The following is a 14,582-nucleotide window of genomic DNA, read 5'->3' on the forward strand; positions in this document are numbered from 1 at the left end:
AGAGAATCTCACCTATCTTCAGCTGGTTGAGAGGTGTATCACAGATCCCATCACGGGCCTTAGCTTACTGGTGATTGCCAAGAAAGGCGAGTTTTATTTCTTTGTTGATGAGGCAACAAAACTCATTCTGAAATCTACAACAACAACCAGAGCAGGAGGGAAATATCAAGGAACAACAGTGTCTCTCTGGGATCTGCTCTACTCCAAATACATCACTGAGGAGAAGAGGAGAGAGCTTGTGCAGCAGTATAAGTCTGGATCAATCACAATCGAACGCTTCTTGGAAATCATCCTGACAATCAATCAGCAGCAGACCACGTCAACCTCATCATCTTCAATTGTCATGTGCCAACCACCAGAAACAACAGTGGATAGCAGCACAACTAAAACTACCACAACTACTACAGTCACAGAGACAAATGAAGTTAAAAACTTCCATGGAATCAGAAAGGACGTCACTGCTGCTGAGTTGCTTGAATCAAAAATCATCAATGAGGACCTCTACAAAAATCTTACTGCTGGGAGTGTCACAGTGACAGAAGTAAGTGAAATGGATTCAGTGCGTAGGTACCTTGAAGGGACCAATAGCATTGCAGGAGTGTACCTGCAGTCCACCAAAGAGACACTTAGCATCTATGAGGCCAAAAGCAAAAGCCTGCTGACTCCTGGTACCACTCTGGTTCTGCTGGAGGCCCAAGCTGCCACTGGCTTTCTCATAGACCCAGTGAAAAACAAGAAACTTTCTGTAGAGGAAGCTGTAGCTCAAAGGGTGGTTGGCAGTGAGTGGAAAAACAAGCTGCTTTCAGCAGAAAGGGCAGTTACAGGATACAACGATCCCTATACTGGAGACACAATTTCGTTGTTCCAGGCCTTGAAAAAGGATCTCATTGTTAAAGATCATGGAATCCGTCTCCTTGAAGCACAAATTGCCACCGGAGGCATAATTGACCCAGTCCACAGTCATCGAGTGCCTGTACAGGTGGCGTACCAAAGAGGATACTTTGATGAAGAAATGAACCAGATTCTGTCTGACCCTGATGACGACACAAAGGGCTTCTTTGACCCCAACACAAAAGAGAATCTCACCTATCTTCAGCTGGTTGAGAGGTGTATCACAGATCCCATCACGGGCCTTAGCTTACTGGTGATTGCCAAGAAAGGCGAGTTTTATTTCTTCGTTGATGAGGCAACAAAACTCATTCTGAAGTCTACAACAACAACCAGAGCAGGAGGGAAATATCAAGGAACAACAGTGTCTCTCTGGGATCTGCTCTACTCCAAATACATCACTGAGGAGAAGAGGAGAGAGCTTGTGCAGCAGTATAAGTCTGGATCAATCACAATCGAACGCTTCTTGGAAATCATCCTGACAATCAATCAGCAGCAGACCACGTCAACCTCATCATCTTCAATTGTCATGTGCCAACCACCAGAAACAACAGTGGATAGCAGCACAACTAAAACTACCACAACTACTACAGTCACAGAGACAAATGAAGTTAAAAACTTCCATGGAATCAGAAAGGACGTCACTGCTGCTGAGTTGCTTGAATCAAAAATCATCAATGAGGACCTCTACAAAAATCTTACTGCTGGGAGTGTCACAGTGACAGAAGTAAGTGAAATGGATTCAGTGCGTAGGTACCTTGAAGGGACCAATAGCATTGCAGGAGTGTACCTGCAGTCCACCAAAGAGACACTTAGCATCTATGAGGCCAAAAGCAAAAGCCTGCTGACTCCTGGTACCACTCTGGTTCTGCTGGAGGCCCAAGCTGCCACTGGCTTTCTCATAGACCCAGTGAAAAACAAGAAACTTTCTGTAGAGGAAGCTGTAGCTCAAAGGGTGGTTGGCAGTGAGTGGAAAAACAAGCTGCTTTCAGCAGAAAGGGCAGTTACAGGATACAACGATCCCTACACTGGAGACACAATTTCGTTGTTCCAGGCCTTGAAAAAGGATCTCATTGTTAAAGATCATGGAATCCGTCTCCTTGAAGCACAAATTGCCACCGGAGGCATAATTGACCCAGTCCACAGTCATCGAGTGCCTGTACAGGTGGCGTACCAAAGAGGATACTTTGATGAAGAAATGAACCAGATTCTGTCTGACCCTGATGACGACACAAAGGGCTTCTTTGACCCCAACACAAAAGAGAATCTCACCTATCTTCAGCTGGTTGAGAGGTGTATCACAGATCCCATCACGGGCCTTAGCTTACTGGTGATTGCCAAGAAAGGCGAGTTTTATTTCTTCGTTGATGAGGCAACAAAACTCATTCTGAAGTCTACAACAACAACCAGAGCAGGAGGGAAATATCAAGGAACAACAGTGTCTCTCTGGGATCTGCTCTACTCCAAATACATCACTGAGGAGAAGAGGAGAGAGCTTGTGCAGCAGTATAAGTCTGGATCAATCACAATCGAACGCTTCTTGGAAATCATCCTGACAATCAATCAGCAGCAGACCACGTCAACCTCATCATCTTCAATTGTCATGTGCCAACCCCCAGAAACAACAGTGGATAGCAGCACAACTAAAACTACCACCACTACTACAGTCACAGAGACAAATGAAGTTAAAAACTTCCATGGAATCAGAAAGGACGTCACTGCTGCTGAGTTGCTTGAATCAAAAATCATCAATGAGGACCTCTACAAAAATCTTACTGCTGGGAGTGTCACAGTGACAGAAGTAAGTGAAATGGATTCAGTGCGTAGGTACCTTGAAGGGACCAACAGCATTGCAGGAGTGTACCTGCAGTCCACCAAAGAGACACTTAGCATCTATGAGGCCAAAAGCAAAAGCCTGCTGACTCCTGGTACCACTCTGATTCTGCTGGAGGCCCAAGCTGCCACTGGCTTTCTCATAGACCCAGTGAAAAACAAGAAACTTTCTGTAGAGGAAGCTGTAGCTCAAAGGGTGGTTGGAAGTGAGTGGAAAAACAAGCTGCTTTCAGCAGAAAGGGCAGTTACAGGATACAACGATCCCTACACTGGAGACACAATTTCGTTGTTCCAGGCCTTGAAAAAGGATCTCATTGTTAAAGATCATGGAATCCGTCTCCTTGAAGCACAAATTGCCACCGGAGGCATAATTGACCCAGTCCACAGTCATCGAGTGCCTGTACAGGTGGCGTACCAAAGAGGATACTTTGATGAAGAAATGAACCAGATTCTGTCTGACCCTGATGACGACACAAAGGGCTTCTTTGACCCCAACACAAAAGAGAATCTCACCTATCTTCAGCTGGTTGAGAGGTGTATCACAGATCCCATCACGGGCCTTAGCTTACTGGTGATTGCCAAGAAAGGCGAGTTTTATTTCTTCGTTGATGAGGCAACAAAACTCATTCTGAAATCTACAACAACAACCAGAGCAGGAGGGAAATATCAAGGAACAACAGTGTCTCTCTGGGATCTGCTCTACTCCAAATACATCACTGAGGAGAAGAGGAGAGAGCTTGTGCAGCAGTATAAGTCTGGATCAATCACAATCGAACGCTTCTTGGAAATCATCCTGACAATCAATCAGCAGCAGACCACGTCAACCTCATCATCTTCAATTGTCATGTGCCAACCCCCAGAAACAAAAGTGGATAGCAGCACAACTCAAACTACCACCACTACTACAGTCACAGAGACAAATGAAGTTAAAAACTTCCATGGAATCAGAAAGGACGTCACTGCTGCTGAGTTGCTTGAATCAAAAATCATCAATGAGGACCTCTACAAAAATCTTACTGCTGGGAGTGTCACAGTGACAGAAGTAAGTGAAATGGATTCAGTGCGTAGGTACCTTGAAGGGACCAATAGCATTGCAGGAGTGTACCTGCAGTCCACCAAAGAGACACTTAGCATCTATGAGGCCAAAAGCAAAAGCCTGCTGACTCCTGGTACCACTCTGGTTCTGCTGGAGGCCCAAGCTGCCACTGGCTTTCTCATAGACCCAGTGAAAAACAAGAAACTTTCTGTAGAGGAAGCTGTAGCTCAAAGGGTGGTTGGCAGTGAGTGGAAAAACAAGCTGCTTTCAGCAGAAAGGGCAGTTACAGGATACAACGATCCCTACACTGGAGACAAAATTTCGTTGTTCCAGGCCTTGAAAAAGGATCTCATTGTTAAAGATCATGGAATCCGTCTCCTTGAAGCACAAATTGCCACCGGAGGCATAATTGACCCAGTCCACAGTCATCGAGTGCCTGTACAGGTGGCGTACCAAAGAGGATACTTTGATGAAGAAATGAACCAGATTCTGTCTGACCCTGATGACGACACAAAGGGCTTCTTTGACCCCAACACAAAAGAGAATCTCACCTATCTTCAGCTGGTTGAGAGGTGTATCACAGATCCCATCACGGGCCTTAGCTTACTGGTGATTGCCAAGAAAGGCGAGTTTTATTTCTTCGTTGATGAGGCAACAAAACTCATTCTGAAATCTACAACAACAACCAGAGCAGGAGGGAAATATCAAGGAACAACAGTGTCTCTCTGGGATCTGCTCTACTCCAAATACATCACTGAGGAGAAGAGGAGAGAGCTTGTGCAGCAGTATAAGTCTGGATCAATCACAATCGAACGCTTCTTGGAAATCATCCTGACAATCAATCAGCAGCAGACCACGTCAACCTCATCATCTTCAATTGTCATGTGCCAACCACCAGAAACAACAGTGGATAGCAGCACAACTAAAACTACCACAACTACTACAGTCACAGAGACAAATGAAGTTAAAAACTTCCATGGAATCAGAAAGGACGTCACTGCTGCTGAGTTGCTTGAATCAAAAATCATCAATGAGGACCTCTACAAAAATCTTACTGCTGGGAGTGTCACAGTGACAGAAGTAAGTGAAATGGATTCAGTGCGTAGGTACCTTGAAGGGACCAATAGCATTGCAGGAGTGTACCTGCAGTCCACCAAAGAGACACTTAGCATCTATGAGGCCAAAAGCAAAAGCCTGCTGACTCCTGGTACCACTCTGATTCTGCTGGAGGCCCAAGCTGCCACTGGCTTTCTCATAGACCCAGTGAAAAACAAGAAACTTTCTGTAGAGGAAGCTGTAGCTCAAAGGGTGGTTGGCAGTGAGTGGAAAAACAAGCTGCTTTCAGCAGAAAGGGCAGTTACAGGATACAACGATCCCTACACTGGAGACACAATTTCGTTGTTCCAGGCCTTGAAAAAGGATCTCATTGTTAAAGATCATGGAATCCGTCTCCTTGAAGCACAAATTGCCACCGGAGGCATAATTGACCCAGTCCACAGTCATCGAGTGCCTGTACAGGTGGCGTACCAAAGAGGATACTTTGATGAAGAAATGAACCAGATTCTGTCTGACCCTGATGACGACACAAAGGGCTTCTTTGACCCCAACACAAAAGAGAATCTCACCTATCTTCAGCTGGTTGAGAGGTGTATCACAGATCCCATCACGGGCCTTAGCTTACTGGTGATTGCCAAGAAAGGCGAGTTTTATTTCTTCGTTGATGAGGCAACAAAACTCATTCTGAAATCTACAACAACAACCAGAGCAGGAGGGAAATATCAAGGAACAACAGTGTCTCTCTGGGATCTGCTCTACTCCAAATACATCACTGAGGAGAAGAGGAGAGAGCTTGTGCAGCAGTATAAGTCTGGATCAATCACAATCGAACGCTTCTTGGAAATCATCCTGACAATCAATCAGCAGCAGACCACGTCAACCTCATCATCTTCAATTGTCATGTGCCAACCCCCAGAAACAAAAGTGGATAGCAGCACAACTCAAACTACCACCACTACTACAGTCACAGAGACAAATGAAGTTAAAAACTTCCATGGAATCAGAAAGGACGTCACTGCTGCTGAGTTGCTTGAATCAAAAATCATCAATGAGGACCTCTACAAAAATCTTACTGCTGGGAGTGTCACAGTGACAGAAGTAAGTGAAATGGATTCAGTGCGTAGGTACCTTGAAGGGACCAATAGCATTGCAGGAGTGTACCTGCAGTCCACCAAAGAGACACTTAGCATCTATGAGGCCAAAAGCAAAAGCCTGCTGACTCCTGGTACCACTCTGGTTCTGCTGGAGGCCCAAGCTGCCACTGGCTTTCTCATAGACCCAGTGAAAAACAAGAAACTTTCTGTAGAGGAAGCTGTAGCTCAAAGGGTGGTTGGCAGTGAGTGGAAAAACAAGCTGCTTTCAGCAGAAAGGGCAGTTACAGGATACAACGATCCCTACACTGGAGACAAAATTTCGTTGTTCCAGGCCTTAAAAAAGGATCTCATTGTTAAAGATCATGGAATCCGTCTCCTTGAAGCACAAATTGCCACCGGAGGCATAATTGACCCAGTCCACAGTCATCGAGTGCCTGTACAGGTGGCGTACCAAAGAGGATACTTTGATGAAGAAATGAACCAGATTCTGTCTGACCCTGATGACGACACAAAGGGCTTCTTTGACCCCAACACAAAAGAGAATCTCACCTATCTTCAGCTGGTTGAGAGGTGTATCACAGATCCCATCACGGGCCTTAGCTTACTGGTGATTGCCAAGAAAGGCGAGTTTTATTTCTTCGTTGATGAGGCAACAAAACTCATTCTGAAATCTACAACAACAACCAGAGCAGGAGGGAAATATCAAGGAACAACAGTGTCTCTCTGGGATCTGCTCTACTCCAAATACATCACTGAGGAGAAGAGGAGAGAGCTTGTGCAGCAGTATAAGTCTGGATCAATCACAATCGAACGCTTCTTGGAAATCATCCTGACAATCAATCAGCAGCAGACAACGTCAACCTCATCATCTTCAATTATCATGTGCCAACCCCCAGAAACAAAAGTGGATAGCAGCACAACTCAAACTACCACCACTACTACAGTCACAGAGACAAATGAAGTTAAAAACTTCCATGGAATCAGAAAGGACGTCACTGCTGCTGAGTTGCTTGAATCAAAAATCATCAATGAGGACCTCTACAAAAATCTTACTGCTGGGAGTGTCACAGTGACAGAAGTAAGTGAAATGGATTCAGTGCGTAGGTACCTTGAAGGGACCAATAGCATTGCAGGAGTGTACCTGCAGTCCACCAAAGAGACACTTAGCATCTATGAGGCCAAAAGCAAAAGCCTGCTGACTCCTGGTACCACTCTGGTTCTGCTGGAGGCCCAAGCTGCCACTGGCTTTCTCATAGACCCAGTGAAAAACAAGAAACTTTCTGTAGAGGAAGCTGTAGCTCAAAGGGTGGTTGGCAGTGAGTGGAAAAACAAGCTGCTTTCAGCAGAAAGGGCAGTTACAGGATACAACGATCCCTACACTGGAGACAAAATTTCGTTGTTCCAGGCCTTGAAAAAGGATCTCATTGTTAAAGATCATGGAATCCGTCTCCTTGAAGCACAAATTGCCACCGGAGGCATAATTGACCCAGTCCACAGTCATCGAGTGCCTGTACAGGTGGCGTACCAAAGAGGATACTTTGATGAAGAAATGAACCAGATTCTGTCTGACCCTGATGACGACACAAAGGGCTTCTTTGACCCCAACACAAAAGAGAATCTCACCTATCTTCAGCTGGTTGAAAGGTGTATCACAGATCCCATCACGGGCCTTAGCTTACTGGTGATTGCCAAGAAAGGCGAGTTTTATTTCTTCGTTGATGAGGCAACAAAACTCATTCTGAAGTCTACAACAACAACCAGAGCAGGAGGGAAATATCAAGGAACAACAGTGTCTCTCTGGGATCTGCTCTACTCCAAATACATCACTGAGGAGAAGAGGAGAGAGCTTGTGCAGCAGTATAAGTCTGGATCAATCACAATCGAACGCTTCTTGGAAATCATCCTGACAATCAATCAACAGCAGACCACGTCAACCTCATCATCTTCAATTGTCATGTGCCAACCCCCAGAAACAACAGTGGATAGCAGCACAACTAAAACTACCACCACTACTACAGTCACAGAGACAAATGAAGTTAAAAACTTCCATGGAATCAGAAAGGACGTCACTGCTGCTGAGTTGCTTGAATCAAAAATCATCAATGAGGACCTCTACAAAAATCTTACTGCTGGGAGTGTCACAGTGACAGAAGTAAGTGAAATGGATTCAGTGCGTAGGTACCTTGAAGGGACCAATAGCATTGCAGGAGTGTACCTGCAGTCCACCAAAGAGACACTTAGCATCTATGAGGCCAAAAGCAAAAGCCTGCTGACTCCTGGTACCACTCTGGTTCTGCTGGAGGCCCAAGCTGCCACTGGCTTTCTCATAGACCCAGTGAAAAACAAGAAACTTTCTGTAGAGGAAGCTGTAGCTCAAAGGGTGGTTGGCAGTGAGTGGAAAAACAAGCTGCTTTCAGCAGAAAGGGCAGTTACAGGATACAACGATCCCTACACTGGAGACACAATTTCGTTGTTCCAGGCCTTGAAAAAGGATCTCATTGTCAAAGATCATGGAATCCGTCTCCTTGAAGCACAAATTGCCACCGGAGGCATAATTGACCCAGTCCACAGTCATCGAGTGCCTGTACAGGTGGCGTACCAAAGAGGATACTTTGATGAAGAAATGAACCAGATTCTGTCTGACCCTGATGACGACACAAAGGGCTTCTTTGACCCCAACACAAAAGAGAATCTCACCTATCTTCAGCTGGTTGAGAGGTGTATCACAGATCCCATCACGGGCCTTAGCTTACTGGTGATTGCCAAGAAAGGCGAGTTTTATTTCTTCGTTGATGAGGCAACAAAACTCATTCTGAAATCTACAACAACAACCAGAGCAGGAGGGAAATATCAAGGAACAACAGTGTCTCTCTGGGATCTGCTCTACTCCAAATACATCACTGAGGAGAAGAGGAGAGAGCTTGTGCAGCAGTATAAGTCTGGATCAATCACAATCGAACGCTTCTTGGAAATCATCCTGACAATCAATCAGCAGCAGACAACGTCAACCTCATCATCTTCAATTATCATGTGCCAACCCCCAGAAACAAAAGTGGATAGCAGCACAACTCAAACTACCACCACTACTACAGTCACAGAGACAAATGAAGTTAAAAACTTCCATGGAATCAGAAAGGACGTCACTGCTGCTGAGTTGCTTGAATCAAAAATCATCAATGAGGACCTCTACAAAAATCTTACTGCTGGGAGTGTCACAGTGACAGAAGTAAGTGAAATGGATTCAGTGCGTAGGTACCTTGAAGGGACCAATAGCATTGCAGGAGTGTACCTGCAGTCCACCAAAGAGACACTTAGCATCTATGAGGCCAAAAGCAAAAGCCTGCTGACTCCTGGTACCACTCTGGTTCTGCTGGAGGCCCAAGCTGCCACTGGCTTTCTCATAGACCCAGTGAAAAACAAGAAACTTTCTGTAGAGGAAGCTGTAGCTCAAAGGGTGGTTGGCAGTGAGTGGAAAAACAAGCTGCTTTCAGCAGAAAGGGCAGTTACAGGATACAACGATCCCTACACTGGAGACACAATTTCGTTGTTCCAGGCCTTGAAAAAGGATCTCATTGTCAAAGATCATGGAATCCGTCTCCTTGAAGCACAAATTGCCACCGGAGGCATAATTGACCCAGTCCACAGTCATCGAGTGCCTGTACAGGTGGCGTACCAAAGAGGATACTTTGATGAAGAAATGAACCAGATTCTGTCTGACCCTGATGACGACACAAAGGGCTTCTTTGACCCCAACACAAAAGAGAATCTCACCTATCTTCAGCTGGTTGAGAGGTGTATCACAGATCCCATCACGGGCCTTAGCTTACTGGTGATTGCCAAGAAAGGCGAGTTTTATTTCTTCGTTGATGAGGCAACAAAACTCATTCTGAAATCTACAACAACAACCAGAGCAGGAGGGAAATATCAAGGAACAACAGTGTCTCTCTGGGATCTGCTCTACTCCAAATACATCACTGAGGAGAAGAGGAGAGAGCTTGTGCAGCAGTATAAGTCTGGATCAATCACAATCGAACGCTTCTTGGAAATCATCCTGACAATCAATCAGCAGCAGACAACGTCAACCTCATCATCTTCAATTATCATGTGCCAACCCCCAGAAACAAAAGTGGATAGCAGCACAACTCAAACTACCACCACTACTACAGTCACAGAGACAAATGAAGTTAAAAACTTCCATGGAATCAGAAAGGACGTCACTGCTGCTGAGTTGCTTGAATCAAAAATCATCAATGAGGACCTCTACAAAAATCTTACTGCTGGGAGTGTCACAGTGACAGAAGTAAGTGAAATGGATTCAGTGCGTAGGTACCTTGAAGGGACCAATAGCATTGCAGGAGTGTACCTGCAGTCCACCAAAGAGACACTTAGCATCTATGAGGCCAAAAGCAAAAGCCTGCTGACTCCTGGTACCACTCTGGTTCTGCTGGAGGCCCAAGCTGCCACTGGCTTTCTCATAGACCCAGTGAAAAACAAGAAACTTTCTGTAGAGGAAGCTGTAGCTCAAAGGGTGGTTGGCAGTGAGTGGAAAAACAAGCTGCTTTCAGCAGAAAGGGCAGTTACAGGATACAACGATCCCTACACTGGAGACAAAATTTCGTTGTTCCAGGCCTTGAAAAAGGATCTCATTGTTAAAGATCATGGAATCCGTCTCCTTGAAGCACAAATTGCCACCGGAGGCATAATTGACCCAGTCCACAGTCATCGAGTGCCTGTACAGGTGGCGTACCAAAGAGGATACTTTGATGAAGAAATGAACCAGATTCTGTCTGACCCTGATGACGACACAAAGGGCTTCTTTGACCCCAACACAAAAGAGAATCTCACCTATCTTCAGCTGGTTGAAAGGTGTATCACAGATCCCATCACGGGCCTTAGCTTACTGGTGATTGCCAAGAAAGGCGAGTTTTATTTCTTCGTTGATGAGGCAACAAAACTCATTCTGAAGTCTACAACAACAACCAGAGCAGGAGGGAAATATCAAGGAACAACAGTGTCTCTCTGGGATCTGCTCTACTCCAAATACATCACTGAGGAGAAGAGGAGAGAGCTTGTGCAGCAGTATAAGTCTGGATCAATCACAATCGAACGCTTCTTGGAAATCATCCTGACAATCAATCAACAGCAGACCACGTCAACCTCATCATCTTCAATTGTCATGTGCCAACCCCCAGAAACAACAGTGGATAGCAGCACAACTAAAACTACCACCACTACTACAGTCACAGAGACAAATGAAGTTAAAAACTTCCATGGAATCAGAAAGGACGTCACTGCTGCTGAGTTGCTTGAATCAAAAATCATCAATGAGGACCTCTACAAAAATCTTACTGCTGGGAGTGTCACAGTGACAGAAGTAAGTGAAATGGATTCAGTGCGTAGGTACCTTGAAGGGACCAATAGCATTGCAGGAGTGTACCTGCAGTCCACCAAAGAGACACTTAGCATCTATGAGGCCAAAAGCAAAAGCCTGCTGACTCCTGGTACCACTCTGGTTCTGCTGGAGGCCCAAGCTGCCACTGGCTTTCTCATAGACCCAGTGAAAAACAAGAAACTTTCTGTAGAGGAAGCTGTAGCTCAAAGGGTGGTTGGCAGTGAGTGGAAAAACAAGCTGCTTTCAGCAGAAAGGGCAGTTACAGGATACAACGATCCCTACACTGGAGACACAATTTCGTTGTTCCAGGCCTTGAAAAAGGATCTCATTGTCAAAGATCATGGAATCCGTCTCCTTGAAGCACAAATTGCCACCGGAGGCATAATTGACCCAGTCCACAGTCATCGAGTGCCTGTACAGGTGGCGTACCAAAGAGGATACTTTGATGAAGAAATGAACCAGATTCTGTCTGACCCTGATGACGACACAAAGGGCTTCTTTGACCCCAACACAAAAGAGAATCTCACCTATCTTCAGCTGGTTGAAAGGTGTATCACAGATCCCATCACGGGCCTTAGCTTACTGGTGATTGCCAAGAAAGGCGAGTTTTATTTCTTCGTTGATGAGGCAACAAAACTCATTCTGAAGTCTACAACAACAACCAGAGCAGGAGGGAAATATCAAGGAACAACAGTGTCTCTCTGGGATCTGCTCTACTCCAAATACATCATTGAGGAGAAGAGGAGAGAGCTTGTGCAGCAGTATAAGTCTGGATCAATCACAATCGAACGCTTCTTGGAAATCATCCTGACAATCAATCAGCAGCAGACCACGTCAACCTCATCATCTTCAATTGTCATGTGCCAACCCCCAGAAACAACAGTGGATAGCAGCACAACTAAAACTACCACCACTACTACAGTCACAGAGACAAATGAAGTTAAAAACTTCCATGGAATCAGAAAGGACGTCACTGCTGCTGAGTTGCTTGAATCAAAAATCATCAATGAGGACCTCTACAAAAGTCTTACTGCTGGGAGTGTCACAGTGACAGAAGTAAGTGAAATGGATTCAGTGCGTAGGTACCTTGAAGGGACCAACAGCATTGCAGGAGTGTACCTGCAGTCCACCAAAGAGACACTTAGCATCTATGAGGCCAAAAGCAAAAGCCTGCTGACTCCTGGTACCACTCTGGTTCTGCTGGAGGCCCAAGCTGCCACTGGCTTTCTCATAGACCCAGTGAAAAACAAGAAACTTTCTGTAGAGGAAGCTGTAGCTCAAAGGGTGGTTGGCAGTGAGTGGAAAAACAAGCTGCTTTCAGCAGAAAGGGCAGTTACAGGATACAACGATCCCTACACTGGAGACACAATTTCGTTGTTCCAGGCCTTGAAAAAGGATCTCATTGTCAAAGATCATGGAATCCGTCTCCTTGAAGCACAAATTGCCACCGGAGGCATAATTGACCCAGTCCACAGTCATCGAGTGCCTGTACAGGTGGCGTACCAAAGAGGATACTTTGATGAAGAAATGAACCAGATTCTGTCTGACCCTGATGACGACACAAAGGGCTTCTTTGACCCCAACACAAAAGAGAATCTCACCTATCTTCAGCTGGTTGAAAGGTGTATCACAGATCCCATCACGGGCCTTAGCTTACTGGTGATTGCCAAGAAAGGCGAGTTTTATTTCTTCGTTGATGAGGCAACAAAACTCATTCTGAAGTCTACAACAACAACCAGAGCAGGAGGGAAATATCAAGGAACAACAGTGTCTCTGTGGGATCTGCTCTACTCCAAATACATCACTGAGGAGAAGAGGAGAGAGCTTGTGCAGCAGTATAAGTCTGGATCAATCACAATCGAATGCTTCTTGGAAATCATCCTGACAATCAATCAGCAGCAGACCACGTCAACCTCATCATCTTCAATTGTCATGTGCCAACCCCCAGAAACAAAAGTGGATAGCAGCACAACTCAAACTACCACCACTACTACAGTCACAGAGACAAATGAAGTTAAAAACTTCCATGGAATCAGAAAGGACGTCACTGCTGCTGAGTTGCTTGAATCAAAAATCATCAATGAGGACCTCTACAAAAGTCTTACTGCTGGGAGTGTCACAGTGACAGAAGTAAGTGAAATGGATTCAGTGCGTAGGTACCTTGAAGGGACCAACAGCATTGCAGGAGTGTACCTGCAGTCCACCAAAGAGACACTAAGCATCTATGAGGCCAAAAGCAAAAGCCTGCTGACTCCTGGTACTTCTCTGATACTGCTGGAGGCCCAAGCTGCCACTGGCTTTGTCATAGACCCAGTGAAAAACAAGAAACTTTCTGTAGAGGAAGCTGTAGCTCAAAGGGTGGTTGGCAGTGAGTGGAAAAACAAGCTGCTTTCAGCAGAAAGGGCAGTTACAGGATACAAAGATCCCTACACTGGAGACATAATTTCATTGTTCCAGGCCTTGAAAAAGGATCTCATTGTTAAAGATCATGGAATCCGTCTCCTTGAAGCACAAATTGCCACCGGCGGCATAATTGACCCAGTCCACAGTCATCGAGTGCCTGTACAGGTGGCGTACCAAAGAGGATACTTTGATGAAGAAATGAACCAGATTCTGTCTGACCCTGATGACGACACAAAGGGCTTCTTTGACCCCAACACAAAAGAGAATCTCACCTATCTTCAGCTGGTTGAGAGGTGTATCACAGATCCCATCACGGGCCTCAGCTTACTCCCATTGCACAGGTGAAGGAAAGTAAAGCTTTCTACAATCATTTACTCTTGTGTTTTTCCTGCATTATCAGTGTAACTAGATGGGATTCAGCTGAGCATATTATTACCTGGCCTATATAATCTGGATTTAGTTATGTTTTACAGCATTTAGGCAAAAGCTGTTTCTACTGAAATATTGTGCTTCCCAAGTATACTTTGTGTTGATCTCACCTGGAAGCAAGCCATGCATCTGTTGCTTTTTTTGTGTCATTGTAAAACCGGTCCTGCTTCAACTATTACATTGTGTGGCTCAATAAACAAGTGAGATATGACCACCATGTCTTGACTTTCTTTCAACAATTTTGTAAGAACATTTTGACATTTTTGGAACTTGATTTGTGTATTAGTTCAGTACAACACATAGTGTAAATAATTTCCTGGTTGAAGAGTCTTCATGTGGATTGGACAACGTTTAAGAGCCCTAAAAGCACCCATAAAACTTCCTGTTCAACAACAATAAAGCAAATCAAATTCAACCATTTGTAATGTGTAAGAGTGGGAAAAAAATGTCT

At 45.0% G+C, this 14,582-nt stretch overlaps 1 protein-coding gene across 1 annotated transcript; it reads left to right on the top strand.

The window, feature by feature from the left end:
* Window positions 1–261: 261 nt before the first annotated feature.
* Window positions 262–14,342, top strand: eppk1 (epiplakin 1). Its single transcript, XM_076105619.1, has one exon. The coding sequence runs from the start codon at window positions 344–346 to the stop codon at window positions 14,045–14,047; it is 13,704 nt and encodes a 4,567-aa protein (XP_075961734.1). The 5' UTR covers window positions 262–343; the 3' UTR covers window positions 14,048–14,342.
* Window positions 14,343–14,582: the final 240 nt, after the last annotated feature.

The sequence above is a fragment of the Anarhichas minor genome, unplaced genomic scaffold, assembly GCF_050575085.1.
Source record: "Anarhichas minor isolate MPS153535 unplaced genomic scaffold, ASM5057508v1 ptg000033l, whole genome shotgun sequence".
Lineage (NCBI taxonomy): Eukaryota > Metazoa > Chordata > Actinopteri > Perciformes > Anarhichadidae > Anarhichas > Anarhichas minor.

Excerpts from the sequence above, each read along its gene's own strand:
- eppk1 (XM_076105619.1), top strand. The coding sequence starts at position 344 with ATGTGCCAACCACCAGAAACAACAGTGGATAGCAGCACAACTAAAACT.